Raw genomic sequence first — 21,942 nt, forward strand, 5'->3', positions numbered from 1 at the left:
ATTGGGATATATTTTATATACATTTTAACAATGTTGGAAAAGGTAAATAAGTAAAGGTTAACAATAATACTGAATGAAACAGTATTCTTTAAAGTTTATGCTAAATGTATCAAAATAAATTATTTCTATTGTGGAATTTGGAGACCCCAAATTTATTCCCTCTAAAAATGGTCTAACATTACACAGTCATATTACATCAGATGCACATTATTAGAATAGCATTACTCAGCATTTTAAAGGTTTGGTCTGTTTGAACCTCTGACGCTTGGCTGTTAAAGGAACAGTAACTACTATTGTTAGATCTAAAGAGCTGTCTGAGGCCTACAGGAAGAAAATTGTAGTAGCTGATGAGTCTGGTAAGGGATTTAAAGAAGTCTCAAAGCAATTTCAGTCATTCTACTGTATGGAAACACTGTACAAATGGAGGACTTTCAAAACAGCTGCAAACTGTTTTTTTCTACAAACAGACAAGTTCCTAAAATAAGTCTCCAAAACCCTAAAAATGTCATCATGGGACAAACTGCAGGTTCTTACCACTGTTGAGATGAAAGTGTATACCTGTTCAATCACAGAGAGACTATACACATTTAACCTGTAAAAGTGATGTGCAAGGATGAAACCTTTGCCCTCTACAAAAAACATGAAGGTCGGACTGAAGTTAGCCAGGGAGAATGTTAAAGAAGATCAAGACTTCTGGAATAATGTTCTTAGGACACATGAGTATGAAACTCAGTTATTAGGACACAAGAACAGAAGACGTTTGGCATGGGGTGACACAGGCTGAACATGAGTGGGAAAATCTTTCCTCAGACTGATTTCAGACCCTGGTGATGGCTACAGGAAGCAACCTGAGCTACTAGGGTGTAGGGTGTCCTACATTTCTCAGAATAACTCAGAATATACATTTTTTATTGAGACATTTTGCTCCTTAAAACAAGGTTGTTTTATTTTTTGCTGTTTAAGAGCAGTTAAATCACTTTCTCAGAGATTTAAAATGACATTAAACACTGATATGTGAGCATTTCCTTTGAAATAATTAAATATTCTGTTTGGTGTAGCATTCTTTTTCATTTTTTTCTGCTAATGTCAAAAATTATTTGACAATCAAGTGGGAAATCTATAAAACTGAACGTGGAAAACCAAGCTAAAACCTTTAAGGTAACATTATCCTCTGCAGAGGTTCATAAGCTCATTGTTAGGTAACTAATGCTGCTGTAGTATTTCTCCTCAAAAGTGCTTTTTATATGTGTATTTGATATTATTTTAAATTAATTAAAAAGTACCATTATCCTTTTACTGTTCATTCTAATGTGTATGAAGTTGCACACATGCTTGAACCTGGATTGAAGAAGTAACTGGTGCTCCTTTGCTGAAAAACTAATGTTTAAAGTCTTAATTCCTGTCTTGTCTCAAGGTTTGTGCCCCTTCAATATGATTTATTGACCAAACAAGGGAAGCGTCTTGTTGTGTTGTTAGTTGTTTAGTAGATCTAATAAATAATTGGTTCAAGAGCCTTTACAATAAGCACATCAAGTGCCATCCTTCATCAGCTGGAGACTAAATGCAAACTGCAACAAAAATCCAGACTGAGTTTATACTGTTTCACGCCTGCATCTGTGAGGCAGGAAGAAGCTCCTGATCATCAGCCTTAATTAAGCAACACTTCACATTGACAATGTGTTGTAATAAATCTTCACCTTCATGTACTCTCTTTCATATCCTGACTTAATTTTGTATTCAATGTCATCACAGCCATGAATATTAATGTGGGAGTGCGTACGGCTGCGGCGCTGCTGGACCAGTTCTACGAGAAGCGACGGCTCCTCGTTATCTCCGCGCCGACGGCCGCCAATCACAATTACCGTTTCCAGATGACTAACCTACAGGTGAGGCACGATTCGCACACACTCACAGCTTCATCTGAATGCGAGTTGACTGAGCTGGACGCATGAACAGGAAAGCAGCCCTGAAGAAAGACGACAAAGACGACTGTGGTGTGTTTGTGTTCTCCTGTTTTCCCCTTAGATGTCTAAGCAGGACAAATGAAAAGGAGAGGGTGTCATGCTGATGATCAGGAAATGTCTCAGCGATGAATAAATGATACTGACACACAGCTCTGTGAGTGGAAGCTTTTCCGGTGCCATTGTTTTCTACTGGTACGTCAGAAGCCATTAAGTCAGAGCTTTCTTTAAACGCCTGACCTTTTAGATTCAGTGTATCAGCTGAGAGATTTAACCAGTGTCAGTTTATCTGACTCACTGGTTAGACTTGTTGGTAGTCCTTTAATTTGATCATGAGAGATTATTTTTAGATTTCCAAGCAGATATATAATTTTTGTACCAATTCTGAAAAAACATGGTTTGTTAGAAAAAAAATCCCTTTTTAAAGTTATATTTTAAGAATTTGTTTAAAATGACCACTGATTTGCCATCTATAATTGTAAGCTACAGTAGATCAGTGCACACAGAATCATAGGACGGCTCGGGTGTTCTTAAAAGATAAGACAATATTGTAAATATAATTCTTCACATAAATATACAAATGAATTATGTTGTTTTATAGTTACTGGATTAGGTTTAGTCTCCTTCTGACAGGGCTCAGATCCATATTAGTTAATCACTATGCAAAGCCCCAAATAAACCCCACAGTCCTGTGCAGTATTGTGCAGAACTGCACAGAACTCAATTATATCACACGCTGAGTTTGTCCATCTGACACTGAGCACCCCTCTTCAGTATCCTGCAAGCAGTGCTCTACCAACCTGAGTAAGGGTCCTACTTTCCAAAAGCTGCAGGTGCCTCCTACTTAAACGTTGTAATTCCATCCATTTTCTATACCTGCTTCTTTCGTACAGGGTCACAGGGAGCTGGTGCCTATCTCCAGCAGTCTACGGGCGAGAGGTGGGGTACACCCTGGACATGTCACCAATCCATCGCAGGGCAACACAGAGACACACAGGACAAACAACCATGCTCACACTCATTCACACCTAAGGGCAATTTAGAGAGACCAACTAATCTAACAGTTATTTTTTTAAAGTGTAACTTCTAACATAATATGTTACTCATTGAAAATGGTGAAATAATCTTGCTGCTTTAGTTTTTGCAGAGCATCAAACCAGCTTTAGCTTTATAAACAAGAATGATCACTCTATTAAATGATCACTCTATTAAACACAAGTAGCTAAACATCTACTGTCATAGGACACACAACTTGACTAAAAAGCAAGTTTCTCTAATGTTTTTCAAAGTATGGAAAAAATTGAAAAAATTGGTGTTTTTGGATTTTTCTTTTTGTCCTTTTTTCTGAAACAGGAAAACTAAAACCTATTTAGAAATCAATAGCTGTAAAAACATGGTAATTCTTAATGGTTTAGGTTCAAAAGACTGACATAGTGATAAAGTCATATTTTTTTAGTGATTTATCACAAGGAGCCTTGGGGTTACAGCAGGAGGCAGGCCAGACCTGTCAGTCATAAAATAGTCGGGCCCCTTCATGGAGCATTGATCTTGTTTTCTCTACAGACACAGACAGCTCAGATTATAATTTTCTGACCTATATATCACACACTCCTCTCCGAACTCCTCCTGTCCTGTATCCTCTCTGTGTCTCATCAAAGATATCTGCCATGTTGCTGATCTAGTGCTGGTCTGAACAGATCACACAGTGCATCCCGGTCACATTGATTCCTGTGTGTCTCTGTGTGACTTATGAGGTTAAAACATCAATATCTGAGTTTTTGAGTTTCTGACTAAAGTCATAGACACATGCTTATTCTGTCAGGTTACCAGTGCCATGGATGGAAACCAGATGTTTAATCCGGTTTTGTTGTGAAGTTTGATGATTTGTTACCAGCCTGAAATTTTGTTATTGATAATTTGTAGGAGGAAATTTTGACATTACACTGATAAATGGAACAAGTATGATTTAACATTTAGATCTAAATTAATTATGTTTAAAATAAAATCAATTTCTCCCTGCAATCTAGCAAAGGTTACTGGGTATAGACGATGGATAGATGAATGTTAAGTTTGCTTCATTTCTGTGAGTCCCAGATTAGATAAACAGCTTTGAACATGCAGAATACAACTCAGCAGCAGCATTATCACTGTATAGATAACAGAGTACGCTTCAAATAAAACACTCGAAATACTCCAAAAACAAGAGCAGTCACATACAACAAAGCACCACTTATTTTTTTAAATAACATGTTTCAGTAACAGATCTGAGATGCTTTTCATAAAGGAATAATTGCTCAGCCATATCTCTCTGTTACAGACAGTGAGCAAGCAGATCATTATGGTATTGTAGATGGTATTATTATGGTTTTGGGACTAAAGTGCTGCTTTGCTTTTCAGTTGTATCTTGTTTATTATATATAAAATTAACCAGATAAAATTAGTGTTTACTGTTTGCCACTGTAAACATTTGGAGCTTGATGTTAATGAAATTGTTTATGATGTCATTTCACTCATCTCTCAAGATGCAGCAAATTGCTTTACATTAGTATAAAAAAACTCAATTTCTGTAACAACATAAAGAAGAATACAGCTTTAAAATAACAATTTTACAGAATCCTGTGGGGGTGCTTTAATGAAAATGTTCTCATAAGTGAAAGAGGATATAAAATTACCATTGTGCTTGATTGTCTATGTTCCTTCAAATACAGAAGGCACAAAAAATGCTTTGGGTTTGATGGTCGGGAACACAAGAAATGTTACAGCTTATACAATCAAAATACCTGTCACTGCCAGCTTTATGTAGATATCACGTTAAAACAAAATTTCAACACAGTGAAACCATAATAAAAGCAAAGTTAGTAATCTCAATAAACAATAAAAACACAAAAGAGTGACCTCATTACAAATTAATAAACTAAGCAAATCAAAAAGGTGCAAAATATTCAAATGCAAAATTTGATAAATTGCTAATATTTTTATTCAGTTCAAGTGTTGAATTTTAAAAATCCCCTTTACATCGTCAGTTTTAGTTTAACATATTTTCAATAAAAATACTTTTACATATTTTTTCTTGCATAGGGCAGCTTCAGTACTTCAGAAAAAAAACAAAAAACAGAACTTCGAGCAGTTATGATAGTGGTCCAAGCCTCCCAAGGTAAGTCCAGTCTGTCTAAAGGGTTGTTTCTTTGCAAAAATACAAACAAATTTTAAGGTAGAAATGGCCAGTCTTTTCTGATGCAGATCATCCAAGGATAATATACATGTGCACTTTGGCTGTGATTTATGATTTTGAAGGTGTGGGCTGGAAGGTGTTGATGTTAGCTACAGCACCACCTGTTGGTGACAGATTGTAAACTTTTCCATCGACTAGCAATGGAGGGACTGTACCGAAGTTTTCCAGTATTTTTCCTGAGTTAGGCTGCATTACCAAGTTTGATTGGTGAAGAAAATAAATGTAGCAGTAGTTACAGCATGGATCCATGCTTTTTTTCCAACACATGGCAAGCACCTATTTGGCATCTGTGTTCCCTTGCCTCTGCTGGCTGGGACTTGATTGTAATAGCACTCTTGCATGATGTGTGCTGCTCTGTTTTTTACATCCATGTGAATCAATAACACACCTGTGTAACATATGGATCTGTGTCCCTGTCCCTGAACAGCCTGCTCAGTGTGGACTGGACTTGAGACACGTGACAGTTATTGAGCTTGTTGGGACTTACCCGGCACAAGTTGGTCGAATTCGGCACAGGGTTCTCCCACCTGGACTGGCATTGCAGCTCAGGTATTAACATGACACATCAACACACCCTCACGTGTAACCTCTTTTTTGTCGTTCCTGCTTTGCCACACCGATATGTGTTTTTTTCGTAGGTTACTGCTCCAGATCCCTCAGAGATTGTTCCAAATGGTGCTGGTGGACAAGCAGGGCATAGACAAGCAGCGCTATCCGTTCCCCATCACAGCGGCTGAATTATTCACCACCATCGACACGTTCCCACTCCGTAAGGATGAGATGGTGTTGCAGCAGGAGGCAGGCCAGACCTGTTAGTCATAAAATAGTCGGGCCCCTTCATGGAGCATTGATCTTGTTTTCTCTACAGACACAGACAGCTCAGATCATAATTTTCTGACCTATATATCACACACTCCTCTCCGAACTCCTCCTGTCCTGTATCCTCTCTGTGTCTCATCAAAGATATCTGCCATGTTGCTGATCTAGGGCTGGTTTGAACAGATCACACAGTGCATCCCGGTCACATTGATTCCTGTCTGTCTCTGTGTTTTATTTTATTTTTTATACATTTTCAGAGCAGAAATATGTTTTACTATTTTGTAAAAAGAAACGTCTGGAAAATTTCTATTCTTTCTAATATTTATGTCTTACATCTTACTTGGTGATGTACTTAGTCTGAATTTATAAAACTAATAAAAAATGAGTAATGCGGAGGTTGTGCTTATCAGTGATGATGTTTGTGTTTGTGAGTTAGTTTAATTTATTTCTGCGAAGAGGGGTTCAATAATTTAGAAGATGATTGTGTTTGACTCAGAGGACTCACCAAGGATTATATTAGGATGCTTTTTGGTTGTGATAAGCTGATATTTGTTAAAATGCCCTGCTTTTTGTGGCATGGTCATGTTAACCAATACAGTGCTTTTCAAAAGTATTCGCACCCCTTGAACTTTTTCACATTTTGTCAAATTACAGCCACAAACCTCAAAGCATTTTATGTGACTGATCAACACAAAGTAGCACCTGTGAACATCGATTTTGAAGTACTGAAATAGGTTCCTAATTGGGTTTATACTGGACTGGACTTTGACTGTGCCACTTTAACAGACAAATATGCTTTGATCTAAGCTATTTACCTGCACCTCGTTGTATGTTTAGGGTCACTGTTATGCTTGGAGGTGAAACTAAGAATCAGAATCAGTTTATTGGCCAGGATTGCGTGCACAAACAAGGATTGTGACTTCCAGCATACAGACTTTAAGTATAAATGCATAAACTTTAGTGGAAATAAATGATAAAAGGAACATTGTATTTGTATGTACACCCATTTCGTTTGCACTTTCTTATGGGTATTCTTCCAAGATGCTCCTGTATTTAGAACAAAGTTCCCTGTCCCTATGTTTCACTGGGGCTGGTGTATTAAGGGTGATGTGCAGCAGTTGTTTTCCACCACAGGCTTTTCATGTTTGCTAAAAAAGCTTGATTTTGGTTTCATGCAACCAGAACACCTTCTTCCACATGTTGGCTGTTTCCACATTCCGACATTGGCTAATTCAAAACAGGAGTTTTGTTCTTCCACTCTTCTATAAAGCCCAGCTTCATGGAGTACACATTAAATAAATAATGTGTTTGTTTGTTTGGTGATCATAATCAACAAATTCTGCCATCTGAGCTTTGGATCTCTGCATCTCAGAGTTAGCACAAGCATCTTGTTAACTCGGTAACTGATACTGCTGTTAATGGGCCAGTTTGTTCAGTTTAGCTGAATGGCCATGTTGCGCCATACATTTTAAATTTTCAGATGATTGAACAGCGTTTTGTGAGATGTTCAAACCTCAGGATATTGTTTTATAATCTAACTCTACTTTGAACGGCTCCCTAACTTTATCCTTGCCCTTTCTGCTTTGTTTATTGGTCTTCATGGTGCTGTTTGTTGACTAATGTTCTCTAACAAGTCTCCCACAGGACAGGTAGAGTTATGCTGCGTTAAAGCTGTACACAGGTGGACTCCATCTATTACTCAGGTGACTTCTGAAGGCAACAGGTTTTCACTGGATCTTATTTAGGGGTTTAGGGGTAAAGGGGGGCAAATAAATATGGATGCCACTGATTTTTATTTGTAAACATTTTTAAATCAGCGTTTCCTTTTCTTTCAACTTCACAATAATAGTGATTGAGTGAACATTGTGGAAGATATTTGTTCCTGTCTTGCGCTTGCAAAAAGAAAGAAGGGATTTGGAGCAAGAAAGAACTCCGACTAATTAGGGCAAAGAAGGGGCTCATACTGCTTTTAGATGACAAATATTAAATACATCAAATTTTAAACATGCCACCAATGTAACAGCATATGCAGCCATGGTTGGGTATTCTTCACTTTGCTTGACTTAAGCTCAAAAAAAGATTGGTATGGTTTTTACACATTTTTATACCTTTTCTACCAAGGGTGGTTGTAGTTGAAGGATCAAGCACTATTGAGCTATATCCTCATGTACTGAGGAATGAATCAGACTTTTTTTTGGTTACATGACTAATGCACAATTGTAACCGTTTTATGCATTCATCTCACGCTGCAAGCAGGGAACATAACTGGAACTAAATAAGGGAAATAAATGTCACACCAAACTTGTAAGGGACAAGGCCTGAAAAATTGTTTTCTTTTTATTGAGCCTTTTTGCAAATTCTATTTGACCACATCTAAAAAGAGGAAAAATTACAACAGGCAGAAATCAAACAGAAATTGTTTAATCAGTAATATTCTCCAAAAACAATAAAATCATTATACAGTTTATGGAAAGATGCATCTATCTCAAAATATTCTTGTAGCACATTTGGGGAAAAAAATAAGCTTAAAAAGTGAGTTTGAAGGTCAAAACCAGACACAACAGAGATGGTACATGCAGTACAGAAAGAGTTTCCTCTGTATTAAGACTTTGCATGAGCTTCTCGGTCATGCTAAATGGTACAGGAATTATAATTATTACTTTATATCTGTAACTGGGAGTTTACAGCGGACGGTTTACAGAAACCTAGGGAATATAACAAGCATTCCACATGAAACATTGTCTCTATGAAGGTTTTATATTTGGAAATGTTTCAGTGAACTGCAGGATTCATCACAGGACGAATGATCACAGCTTCCTGGGCCACAATGACAAGGTCACCATCTGACTATCAAGTGGATCATTATTGGCCTCCCCCCTCCCTGAGATGATGGTAGCTTACATTGGTGCTGACTCACTCTATAACACACGGACCCGGCTCAGGGTTCCTGACAACACTCTGCAGATCACACTTTCTCCTCTAGGTATAAAGTGATGTCAGCATCAGTGCTTTGTGTAACCATTTTACTTCTTGTACACTAATATGTAATTCATATGAACACACTGATACAGTGTTATGTAACTTTACATAGAAGCTAGTCTAAATGTTTTTAATCAGACAAGACTTGTGCCACATTTGATATATTTTCTTTAGAGGAAAAGCAGCTAAACTCCATGTATTTCCTGACATAGCCATTTATAAAAGGACTGAGCCTTGATCCACTGATCAAAGGTATTCAGCAAAAAAATAAACCAGCAACTGATGCAATAAAATTTATTTAAGAATAGGAGTAATGTCAAGTTATTCCACAGTATGTCTATTGTTGTCACTGATTGTGTTTACACTATTATTTACAACACTGAGCACTTCCTGATGATCAAGAAGGGCAAATAAATGAATGGAAGTCATGGCAACGGAATAAATTAAAATCACTCTCTATGGTTTTACAGTGTATTTACTCTAATTTTAGATCTGGTGTTTCTTTCTCATAGGTTTAGCTAGCATATCCTTGCAAATACTTAAAGTTTACAATGTTATTATACTATTTAGCGTGCTAAAATTGTACACATGCTTACCTTTGCTGATTAGCTTAAAATACAAAGTTAAAGTTGCTTTTTCGCTAGCTAAACAAATTAGAGGAACACCACATAAGCTATGCTATAGTGTCAAAAGTATTTGTCCGTCATTCTTCATATACACATGAACCTTCTCAATATTTAGGGTTTAATTTGATGTTGAGCCACAATTTGCAACTATATAAACCTTGTGAGGTCAGACGTGAAGGCCTGGCTCACAGTTTCTGCTCTAAATCCCAAAGCTGTTCTATGGGGTGGAGGGCAAGAGCCTTTGCAGGTCAGACAATTACTTTCACACCAAACCCACTCATCCATGTCTTTATGAACTTTGGTTTTGTGCACTGGTGTGAAACCATGTTGCAACAGGAAGGGGTCATCCTCAAACTGTTACCACAAATTGTGAGCATGAAATTGTTCAAAATGTCTGTCTGTTGAAGCATAGAGAATTCCTTTCACTGGAACTAAGAAGTTGAGCCTCACATCTAAAAATCTCAAACTATAATCCCCTTTTCACCAAACTTGTCACAATGCAGTCAGGTGAGTAACGTTCTGGGGACAAATGTTAAACACAAAGTTGTCTGTATTGCCAGATTACTAAAACTGTCTTAAATTACCCCTAACAGTTAACAGTAGAATATTTAGTAGTGGGGAAATTTCAGCACTGAACTTACTGCTCAATCAGCGTCTTATGGTACCCTGCTGGGATTCACTGAGCTCCTGAGAGGGACCCATTGTTTCAAAAATGTTCCTAGAAGCAGTCTGCACGCCTAACGGCTGGATTTTATGAACCTTGGGTCATGGAAAAGGTTGGACAATCATGCACACATACACATTCATACATAAGGACAATTTAGAGAGAACAAATTAACAGTCATTTTGAACCCAAGACCTTGTTGCTGCGAGGCAACGGTGCTACCAATGGTGCAACCGTGCAGCCACAAATGAAATAATTGCAAAAATAGCATATATGTGTCAAACTGTGGATATACAATCATAAGAAAATAAGGAATTGTCAGCAGGGATTCATCCTGAAGAGATCAAGAATTTGTTAAAGGGGTTTGAAACCAAGAGCCGTTGACATGCCTTAAACAAAAAGAAACCAAGCTTTCTTTTGTAAGCCCATATTTGTCCACAACCTAACTTTTGCAAATTAGCTTGAAAAAAAATCTGTTTTTAGGGCTGTTGCCTGTTTTACTGGACAAGCAACATTTTTGACCACAGAGGAGAATCATATTAGTAATGTTTATATCAGTAATATTATATTTAGTTAAAAAAACTGCAGACCGGATTCTAGGGAGAACCACATGTTTCCAGGAATTTGTGTAATCTATAGTTTAAATTCTCAGGAAAATACATAAATATATATTTATGAACAAAAATAAATAGATCAAAAAGGGTGCATTGAATTGCTGGTACTGCACAATTAAATGTTGTTTTATAATACTTTAAGTAAATCAAAAATTTATCGGCTTTTTACTGTTATACGTGGACAGGTGCAGCTGCTTACCGATCTTCACTTGGCCATTTGCATCTACATTTTAAACAGTACATCTAATATTTTACATTGGCATTTCCTTTTACATTCTTGATCATTTTGTACCACATTAATTCAAATCAAATTAGAAATTAAAAAGGATATTTTCTAAAATACTTTTCCATAAACTTACAGAAACCTTTATGCCACCCCTTCAGAAAGTGTAGGACATAAATATGCAATATTGACCTCCTTTTGGTCTCTAGTTTGCATGGGTAAAAAGTGTTTATGTTCTTCACAAGTCTACTTAGGTTTTATAGGCACTCCAATTTCCCCCACTGTCCAAAAAGATAATAAACTTAGGAAGGAGGCTGCATGGGTATCATGTGTCCCCTTATAAAAGGCCTAGCTGCTTTCCCCCTCAATATACAATACTTGCAATAAGATATATTTATTGATATGAATATAAGTAACTAGGCTTAGTTGCTTATAAAGGGAATGTTTACATATATTATTGACCAATGCCTCATCTAATACATCTTTAATTGTTTCAATTAGCTGTTACTACATGCAGAAACGGCCCACAGACGAGACGAGGACAGACATCAGGGGTCACCATGTGCTTGTCTAGAAGTTACAGTAAGTTAAATATAACAAGGGTTTCCTAAGAACAGCAGCAAACGGCAGCAGTGCTTGGTCAAGACAGAAGCTTTGGGAAGAAAGAGGGGCACATGTGGGTGAGTGAGTAAGGCATGACTGGCTGTGGTGGACAGGAGATGAGATCTGAACAAGAAAGTACAGAGAGGGACGGTCTCATTTAAGTCAATGCTTGCTGTTTTTCTTGACCGATCTCCCTCTCCAGCTCTCTCCCCACAATGTCAGACCACTTCCTTCGCTTCTTTCCCTCCCTGTAATTCAATCTTCAGTTGTGCTTCGGCCTAAGTTCACGTGTTACGCTTGCGCATGCTCGACCGCAGCATCAGAGTACACTCCTGAGGAACCTCTGGATTTTCAATCATGCGTTGCCAAACCTGCTGCTCTTCCCCATAGGAGTCCATCCAATCCACCTCATTCCCATAGCTTTTTCCTTGAGGAAAATGAGACAAACACAAATATTCATTTCAGTTTGTTAGAACAACAAGAGGGCCCTGAGGACATTAATATCTTCCAGAGTCTCTGGGTGTAGCATAATTGAAAAACAAGATTAATATTTATAATGGTTCTGATTGAATTCAGTCAGTAGATGTAGGAGCTCTGCCCTCAAAAACTAAGTCACATGCCAGATATTTTAAAGTCATGTCTGAAAATCTCTTTCTAGTTTTGATAAGTCAAACATGTGAAATATTTGCCCTCTAACATTCAGTGTAACAGGGTTCATACCTCTTGAACTCTATCACATTTTGTCATTTTAATATCAAAATCATGTATTTTATTTGGATTTTATGTGACAACACAAGGTAGTGCATAGTTGTGACATGAAAGGTAAAATGACATTTGATTGTTGCATTTTTTTTTTAACAACAGAGGTGAAAAGTGTTGGTTGCAGGAGTATGCAGCTCTGATATCCCTCAATAAACATACTGTAAAAGTAACTTTTTTGGATTACATGCAAAATACATCGTAGTGGAAAACAGTGAAACATGGTGAGGATGGTTTTATAAATCTGAAACCAGGAAGCGGGTCAGATTTCATTAGAAGATGGATGAAACAAATACAGGGCAGTCCTGGAAGAAAACCTGTTAGAGGCAGTAAAAGACTCGATACCGAGGCAGAGGTTAATCTCCCAGTAAAAACAAATCCACCAGTGCCACGATGAAATGGACCAGTCAAAGTCCAGGCCTAAATCTGATTGAGAATCTGTGACAAGACTTAAAAACTGACGTTCACAGACACTATCCAGTTTGACAGCTTGCAAAAAAGAATTAGCAAATATATCTTAAAGCGTGTAAAGTCATACAGTTGAATATCTAAGGGGCCTGAATAGTAATGTTTGCCACATTTCTTAAAACTAGATATAATTTTCCATCTACATCGCAATGGTGTTACTTTGTGTTGGTCTATTGCATACAATACAAATAAAATACATTGAAGTTTGAGATTGTAATGTAATAAAATAGTGTGAATATTTTTGCAGAACACTAAGCGCAGTGTAACCTGATGTCCTTTTCTCCTACCTGTCCCAGCTCCCAGCCTGACTCCTCCTAGGAAGACATTGCTGGACAAAGCTTCTTTGTCCCACACAGTCAGCTCAAGGCAGATGTTGTTGAGGTCTCCATCCTGCAGGCCACAGTAAGTGAAGGTGTGGTTCCACTGTGGGTTCACGGTGCGTCGCACCACCGCTGTCTTGTGCTTGGTTGACTTGTTATTGTCTGGAAGGAGGTATCTGAAAGTTAGAAGAAAGTTAGAACTTCTTATTGCTCTACTGAGTGCTGCATGTAGAGCTGAACATTGACCAGAGAGCTTTACAACTTAAAAAAACATGAAAGGAAAACATACATAAAGTTGCTTATTAAATATGAAGAACCACAAAATGTTATAAGATTTGCAAGTATTTTTAAAAGAGAAATTTTCAAGATTACCAATAAAATGACTCAAAAGTGACCACAAACACAGACAATTACCATTTATTTACAAATTGTGGTCTAAACCAATCACATCATCTCTTAATCTCAATATAAATAAATCCTGGAGGTAGGAAGTTTACATCCAGTCCGTATGAGCAGGAATTCATTAATTTAGGGCTGGATAATATTTTTAAAAACTAGAATTGGGTCAACAGAAAGAGTAAAATGTGTAAATACAGGCTCAAATATATATATAGATTCACACTAATGTTTAAATAAATGTCCCATAGAAGGTTGCAGAGATACCACAGATTATTGCTCTACTGTGTGCTGCATGTAGAGCTGAACATTGACCAGAGAGTCTCTGCTTTGTTACTCTAAACATTTACCAGAAAGTGAATCAAATTAACACAAACACCCCCAATTTAAAGACTATATAGGGCAAAAATATTATCTGTAGAAGCAAGAAAGCAAAAACAAGGAATAAAAGATGAAGAGAAAAGAAAATGAAGCGACAAAAGTTAAGCGGCAGCAAAGCTTTACAACTTAAAAAACATGAAAGGAAAACATACATAAAGTTGCTCATTCAATATGAAGAACCACAAAATGTTATAAGACTTGCAAGTGTTTTTAAAAGAGACATTTTCAAGATTACCAATAAAATGACTCAAAAGTGACCACAAACACAGACACAAACAATTACCATTGAAAAAAAACAAAAAAGGACTAGAAAAATAACATCAGCAACTAGAAGATATACAAATTTATTATTATTGTTTAAGGCTAAGATCAACACAGATCAATACACAAAACAGAGAAAATGCGACCTTAAATAAAATGTCATAAAAAGACATAAAAAAATAATGGTGTAGAAAGTAAAAGACAGTAAAAAGACATTTCCTATATACCTTGATTTATAAAAAGACATTTACTAAGGGCTCAAAATAAGGACTGCAAGGCTCAGATATTTACAGGGTTCCTACTAGTTTGCAGTTTCATAACTCCATTCTTATCCAGACTCTAATTGTACATCTAACAACTGTTTTGCTAACATTTTAAAAACATTTTTTAATCTGCACCTGTTCCACAAAAACATTAAACAACACAAAACTGAAGGTGGCTAAAACTGCTCTATATTTACTCTCACTCACTTAAAACTGTGCACATATATTTATATTATATTGTAGATATGTTTATACTGTTTAATTTGTATTGTATTGCACCGACTACGCCAAAACAAATTCCTTGTATGTCCAAAAACGTACTTGGCAATAAAGCTTTTCTGATTCTGATTCTGATTCTGATTTATCAGCGTGGTAAAGGGCTATTTCACTGTTTTTTTGCATCATGATAAACTTTGCAACTTGGACAAATTTAGTCCTATTTCATAATCTGGACAGAATTATTTAGATTTCTAATTTGGTAAAAACTGGACTAGATTCTGAAATATTTTAATTTAGTAAAACCTTGACAGGATTTTAGAAATTTTACATGTTCTTTAAATCATTGTTTGTGATCCATGATTGTTTTTAATGACACAATAAAAGGTAAGATGAAAGTTCATCATTTTCAGAAATCTTGATTCTTCCCTTTTAGATAGTAAAGAATAGAATCTGGAAATTCAGACATGTTTCCATGTTCAGTTTCCCTTTTGCACATACGTTTCAAGATCTACTTTCCTATAGGTGCCCTGTACAGGTATATATTAAGATTTTGTCTTGACAATAACAGTTGACTAGTTCTTATCTATCCATTACACAGAATAAACGTTAATGTGTATGACTGTATGAGCAAACGTAAAAGCAAACGTGTCTCCTCAAACTTCCCAAACTCTGGCCTGAATCTCATCTCACCCTTTCACAAAAGGATCCGAAGTGCCTCCAGACTTGATGGCAGTAAGATTTTTGGCCCCTTTGACCAACAACTCGACCATGCCCCCTTTAGGCAGTGTGAAGCTGCTGGTCTTTTTGCCTTTGAGGAAGCTCTTCTTCACTGCAATCGGGTAAGAAGACACAGACAAAGAGAAACAACAAACATTTGTCAGCACACATGTTTTTAGTGCAACACTTCAGAGATTTTGGAGTAAAAAGCTGTATGTTTCAAAGTTTTGATCTCAGACGTGAGGGGGTTCCTTTTTAGGTGTTGACAACTCAAAAATGATTTATAAATAAACCAAAACCCACAGAAGGAAATCTCCGAGGACTCAACATTTCTACACCTGAAAGCAAAGGACAAAAAACACAAACAAAAAATACGTTCACACACATCAGCTATTAAATTAAAATGCCCATAAACATTTAAATACAAGGTTTGAAAAATTAAAAGGCCCTCTGAGAATAAAAATAGTGAGACATATTACTCAGTAGGTCTGTACTTCTGCTCTACAGTAAACCGAAATTATTAAATATCTTGGATCCTCCAATAGTTCAGAGCATCTTTATAAAGGAATATACACCCAATTTATTTACAAATTGTGGTCTAAACCAATCACATCATCTCCTAATCTCAATATAAATAAATCCTGGAGGTAGGAAGTTTACATCCAGTCCGTATGTGCGGGAATTCATTAATTTAGGGCTGGATAATATTTTTAAAAACTAGAATTGGGTTGACATAAACAGTAAAATGTGCAAATACAGGCTCAAATATATATATATAGATTCACACTAATGTTTAAATAAATGTCCCATAGAAGGTTGCAGAGATACCACAAACCAATGAGGTCTTGACATAACTTTGTCTGGATATTTGCTCATTTAAATTTCTTAAATTCCTGGCATGAATCTGGCTTTTAAGAATCATCCTTAAACTTTTAATATGCTTGAGATTGGGGATTTGAGATGATAAGTTTATTGGTCCCCTCTTTATCCTGTTGGGGATTGTTGTCCTGTTGATGCATCAACTTAAATGCTTCAACAGGAGATTAAAACAGGACGGTTTTAACCCTTCGACCCAAACTGGTCAGCCATTCAGTTGTATGACTCCAATGTTCTAACATTTCCATCCTGATAAATTACAGGCGTTTTTGCAGGAGGAGCATGTGGGGTTTGAAGGGGAATAATCTATAAAAAGTCTAACAGGGTAAAGTGGTGGTTGGAGTGCATACTTAGACTGAAATCAGTGTTTGTGTGGATGTGTGTGTGCATGATGTTCTCAGGTGGCTAAAATATATTCAGCTTCAGCATCTGTTTATAGAAATAGATTAGAATTTGACCAGGGAAACGCTTGTTCAGACTGTGCTGATTATGGTCAGCTGCAGAAGAAACACAGAAAATGCCTAAGTACCTGCTTTACATCCAGTTCAAAACCAAATTATCCCATCAAAATGCCACTAATCAGAAAAGGAAACATTAGACTGCAAGTGTGAAAACCTAATTTGAGTTGTATTTTGTCCATTGTGTTTAAAACATCAACAATTTAAAATCTAACTTGCTGTAAAGCCTTCAAAACTGCACATTAATGTAAAATAATGTAGTTATTTAGCTTTTAGATCCCATGTTTTTAATAACTTTGTGTTGTAAAACAATTTTGCATTTGATTTGTACGAAACCTTTTTAGCCTTTGTTCCCAAGTAAAAACATGTTAGATTTTGAAATTACCAAGAGAAATTCAAGAAGATAGAAGATAAAAGATAAGAAAGACAAGGAGTTATATAAAATCTCAACTGTTTTTCCTTGGCTCTGCAATAATTGGTGACGAAATGAGAGCAAGTAAAGATAACTTTTTAATAGCGACTTGTTGTGTCAGATGGAACTGAGTGTTTAATTATAGCTCAGACTGGGTTGAGAAAAAAAATTATATTCATGCTTGTTAAAAATGATAGGTTCGCTGGTGGGTTACTCATCATTACAAACGCATGCTGTGCTGCCAAACACTGTTATCACCCTCAGAGCTTCCTTTTATAGTTCAGCAACAAACTTCCAGAAACTATTTAAGACTAAAGTGAAATGAAATCCAAAACCGCTATAAATTACAATTCTGGTCGGAAGTTTGCACAAACTCATCATGGACATAAAGAAAAAAAGCTTCACAAGTTTGAATGAATGAGTTTCGCTCTAAGCCAAACAGAGCCAAAACTATACGTATCTGCTAATAGCTGGCAAGATATTCCTTTGCAAAAAGTGTGGGATTAGGGGGCAGTTTACAATCATTAACAAACTTCTGACATGGTTCTGGTTGGATATTTGACCAATCTTCTTGGCAGAACAGATTTTAAACATTTTGAACATTTTTAATAGGGTCAAAGTTGGGGCAATGTCCAAACACTTAATGTCAGCCTGCTTTATTCATTTCATAAGCTATTTTTGATGTGGGTTTGGGATCCTTTTCCTGTTTGGTAACACCCAGCTGATTCAACCTTTTAGCTGTTGAGTAAAAGGGAAGTTAAATAATTTAGAGACAGTCCTCTTTCTTCAATATTCTGTCCACCTTGTGCCAAGCACCAGTGCCACTGGCAGTGAGACAGACCCTCAGCATGATTCTACCACCATGCATGATACCTGGTTCATTGTTCTCAGGATTAAAAGCCTCACCATGACTTCAAACGTTATTCTTGCCAATGTTGCCAAATAGCTCAATTAAGGTCTTGCCTTACCACAAAACATTTCTCCAGAAGGCGTTTGGTTTGTCCAGATGGAGAGCTGCAAGTTTCGGTTGGGCTTGAAGTTGCTGGTTTTGGAGATTTAGCTTATTTCTTGATTGGCAAATTTTTAGTCCATGATGATCTTAAATTCACTCAGTTGTGCTGTCCACTCAGTTGGACAGCAATAATGGTGTTTCTAGTTTATGGTGTTGTTGAATGTCCAAAAACATTTTTGGTCTTCTGAGAAAGACGGTATGGGTCAGATGGTTGAAAAAGTTGGACATTCCGACAGGACAATGATCCCAAACACACAGTAAAATAAATATGTGGGGTACCAGTCAGAATTATGCCAGAAGCTTAACGATTTAATGTAGAGTTCACTTCCGTGATAAACATACCTTGACCCTGGTCCAGAGGCAGCATGAGGTTATTCTCTGCAGGTATGTACTTCAACACAACAGTCAGCTCTCCTTTGTACTGCATCGTGGAGTCGATGTTGCTCTCTACCTACACACATATGCACAAAATATTCTGAAGCATCTGAAACTCGTTTATGAGAAGCACACAGACGACACGTGTACACTGGCTCCTACCCTGGGCTGCAGAGCATACCACTCCTCTATCTGAGAGTCAAACTCCCAGGAATCAAAGGTCAGCTCCACTTCCCCCAGGAAGCTGTTGTATCCAAAACGGTCGTGGTGCCACACAGACACCTGCAGGGTTCGAGTCTCCAGCTGCGAGTGGCTGATCACGTACTGAAAAACACAGGGAAAAAACAGCTTGCAACTGCTCGAAAGGAAATGTTTTATTCAGACTCATAAGTGATGTTTTTCTGTAACTGACTCTCAGGTTCTCATTGAAAACGGGGTTAATGGAGTTAGGTCTGATGCTGGTTTTCCTCTTGCTCTGGCGTGACGTGTCAGGAAGCAGGTAAGTCTTAACATACCTGCCAAAAGAAATGTGTTTTAGACTTATTTTATCTACATGTACTACACTGACATAAATCTATTTGGAGCAAAATGTTATCAGTTATTATCAATCTCCAAACGCTCTTACGCATCTGTGCGCTGCCTCCTCTCGTCTCCCGTTGCCAGGTTGTAACACTTTTTCACCAGGACGTTGAGGGCGCCTGTTTTGTAGCTGTAGCTGATGTTCAGGAGAATCTCGCCGGTCACCCTGGTATTACCGTAATCACCGGTCTCGCTGTACATGCTCATCATGCTGTTAAGGCTGCTCTGTGAGGCCAAGACAATGGATAAGGCATTAGAGGAGGAAGAGGAGGAGACATGCAGGTCCAGTTTTTGTACAGCTAGTGGTTTATTGAGAAAGACTGAGGAATTAAAGCACAAAAATGAGGTGTTCTCTATGTTTATGGGAACAGCAAAATATAGTAAATTATCGTGTTCAGGAGGAGGAGCAAAATCTTTTTTGATCGGAACATGAATGTGTAACACAAAAGATAATAATTGACAGTACACAACGAAGCATGCGTGAAATGTGTGGAATAATGTGACATGATTTAATTAATGTAAACATAAAAAATAGACATGCATGAAGTAATCCAATATGACATTTTTTCAGATTTGTACCAATATGTACTTTTAATGTCTATAATAATAGTCCCAGATGATTTATGTTTTATAATTATTATAATAATTGTTTATTTTTACATTTACATAACCAATTATTTTTCAATTCACATTTTCTAGACAGAGTTTATTCTATGTGTATGTTTATTTAATAAAGGGATAGTGTATATTAATTAAGATGAGTCCATTATATTGTTATGTAAATATGCCAGATTTAGCAACAGGAGCTAATTTTCATGTGTAGTGTGGTGTCAGGTTGATGGTAAAAAACACAAATGACAAGCACATGGACACACATTTACAGCAGGACATAACATTTACAAGATATAACAAGATTAGTTAATATAAAGACAGGTTAGCAATCATAAGAACATTCTATAAACTCTACAAAAACAACACAAACAAGCCACAGTAAGTAAAACTTTTATATATTTATATTTAGCACTGTTATTTATTTTGCTAATAACTAATGCCTCTACAGAAAGGCTGGTTGACTGGTCATCTTTCTCACTGGTGGATAATTGTTTTTTTAATATTTAAATATTCAGAATTTGATTGTTTCGGGTTATATATTGGTAATATGGTAAAAAAACAACTGAAATAGACAGCTTTGTTGTATATGTGAGAATTATTAAAAAGTCTTAAATTAATTTAAAGATTAAAAATCTTTACATTCCATCATTTTAAATCAGCAGAAGGCTGGTTATTCTGATGGTGGTTTCTTCTTGTAAAAAAGGAGTTGTTCCTCTTCGCTGTCACCCTGCGCTTGCTCAGGATCAAGAGTTGTATCGAGTTGAAGACTCAGTGCAATCAAATGCTTTTCTCTTTTTGTAAATAAGTGGCATTTTATCCAGATTGGGCTGTTTGACAGTTTGTCTGAACTGGACTTGGTAAAACCAACTAAAACTAACTAAAATGCCAAATATCATGAAAGAGAATTTACAATAGGAGGAAAGTACTTGAAAAAATTCCCTTAGTGTTAGAAGTCATTTACAGCGCCATGAAAAAGCATTTCCCCTTTCAGGATTTCTTCTGTTCTGGATTTTTTGTGTGACTCTTAAATATATAAGATGATCAGACACATTTTATTATAAGACAAAGATAACCTGAGCAAAACCAAAACTAAGTTTTCAAATGGGGAGCTTATTTATAAAGCGGAAACTATTAATTCAGCCACACTCGAGGGTTTTAGAGCATGGGTTGCCTGTTTCAACATAAAATGTAAGCCCAGACTTCAACTATAATAGTTAAAAACATTTAATTATTAATTTATGAGGTGGACCTGCTGGTGTGATTTTCATCATTGTCCTATTTTAGAGCCAAATACACTTGAGCTTAAGATCACAAACTGATGGCCAGACATTCTCGGTCATGTATTTCTTCTAGAGAGCCAATGGTTCAATCAATTAGGGCAAGTTGTCCAGATCCTAAAGCTGCAAAGCAGACCCTGACTATCGCACTACCACCACCATGTTTGACAGACAATTTGATGTTCCTTTTACTAAATGCTCTGTTTTTGTAAGCCAGATGAATGAGGACGCACATCCAGAAAGTCAAAATAATATTTCCCCAAGGGCCCTGGGATCATCAAGATGTTTGGTGACAAGTGCAAGACACAAATTGAATCATGAACACTGACCTTAACTGGGGAAAAGGGAGGCCCTGAAGTGCTTTAGATGTTATTTAGGGTTTTTCTGTGACCCTCTGGATGGGTCGATGCACTCCTAGAGAGATACTGGTATACCAGCCAATCCTGTCAGTGACTTGGTTTCTTATCTGATTGTAAATTATTTAGATCAGAGCATGATATGTTGCTTTTGAGACCCTCTAGCCCACTTCATGTTGACAGACAGTTTCATTTCAGGGATTTCTTGATTCTACAGGTACGCCAGTAATCAGGTCCGGGAGAAGTTAGCAAAACTGAATGAAAAAACAAAATCACAGTTAGTTAGGGGGAATCCTGTCTTTCTTTACATAGGTTTTACACAAGTTGGTTTGGACAGCTTTAATTCTCCAGTAAATGGAATCATTATTTCAACACCGGATTTTATACTGACTCATGTAGAATATTAAAATTTGTGTGATGATCTGAAACATTTTAGAGTAAAAAACAGAAAGATTTGTAGGGGAACAACTTCCTTTTTTA

At 36.8% G+C, this 21,942-nt stretch overlaps 2 protein-coding genes across 9 annotated transcripts in view; one reads left to right on the forward strand and one right to left on the reverse strand.

Annotated features, from left to right (window-relative positions):
- Positions 1-6,407, forward strand: part of srpx (sushi-repeat containing protein X-linked) — a 33,564-nt gene extending 27,157 nt beyond the window's left edge. For all 3 annotated transcript variants that reach the window (XM_047370563.1, XM_047370564.1, XM_047370565.1), the window contains 3 exons: positions 1,753-1,886; positions 5,621-5,742; positions 5,832-6,407. In XM_047370563.1, coding sequence (XP_047226519.1) covers positions 1,753-1,886; positions 5,621-5,742; positions 5,832-6,009 — 434 coding nt within the window. In that variant the 3' untranslated portion in view covers positions 6,010-6,407. The remainder of the gene's footprint in view (positions 1-1,752; positions 1,887-5,620; positions 5,743-5,831) is intronic.
- Positions 6,408-8,417: 2,010 nt separating this feature from the next.
- Positions 8,418-21,942, reverse strand: part of sytl5 (synaptotagmin-like 5) — an 81,246-nt gene continuing 67,721 nt past the window's right edge. For all 6 annotated transcript variants that reach the window (XM_047370540.1, XM_047370541.1, XM_047370536.1 and 3 more), the window contains 7 exons: positions 19,264-19,442; positions 19,051-19,153; positions 18,801-18,962; positions 18,606-18,714; positions 15,479-15,617; positions 13,236-13,444; positions 8,418-12,148 (listed from right to left, as the gene is read on the reverse strand). In XM_047370540.1, coding sequence (XP_047226496.1) covers positions 12,006-12,148; positions 13,236-13,444; positions 15,479-15,617; positions 18,606-18,714; positions 18,801-18,962; positions 19,051-19,153; positions 19,264-19,442 — 1,044 coding nt within the window. In that variant the 3' untranslated portion in view covers positions 8,418-12,005. The remainder of the gene's footprint in view (positions 12,149-13,235; positions 13,445-15,478; positions 15,618-18,605; positions 18,715-18,800; positions 18,963-19,050; positions 19,154-19,263; positions 19,443-21,942) is intronic.

Source organism: Girardinichthys multiradiatus, chromosome 7 (genome assembly GCF_021462225.1).
Source record: "Girardinichthys multiradiatus isolate DD_20200921_A chromosome 7, DD_fGirMul_XY1, whole genome shotgun sequence".
NCBI lineage: Eukaryota > Metazoa > Chordata > Actinopteri > Cyprinodontiformes > Goodeidae > Girardinichthys > Girardinichthys multiradiatus.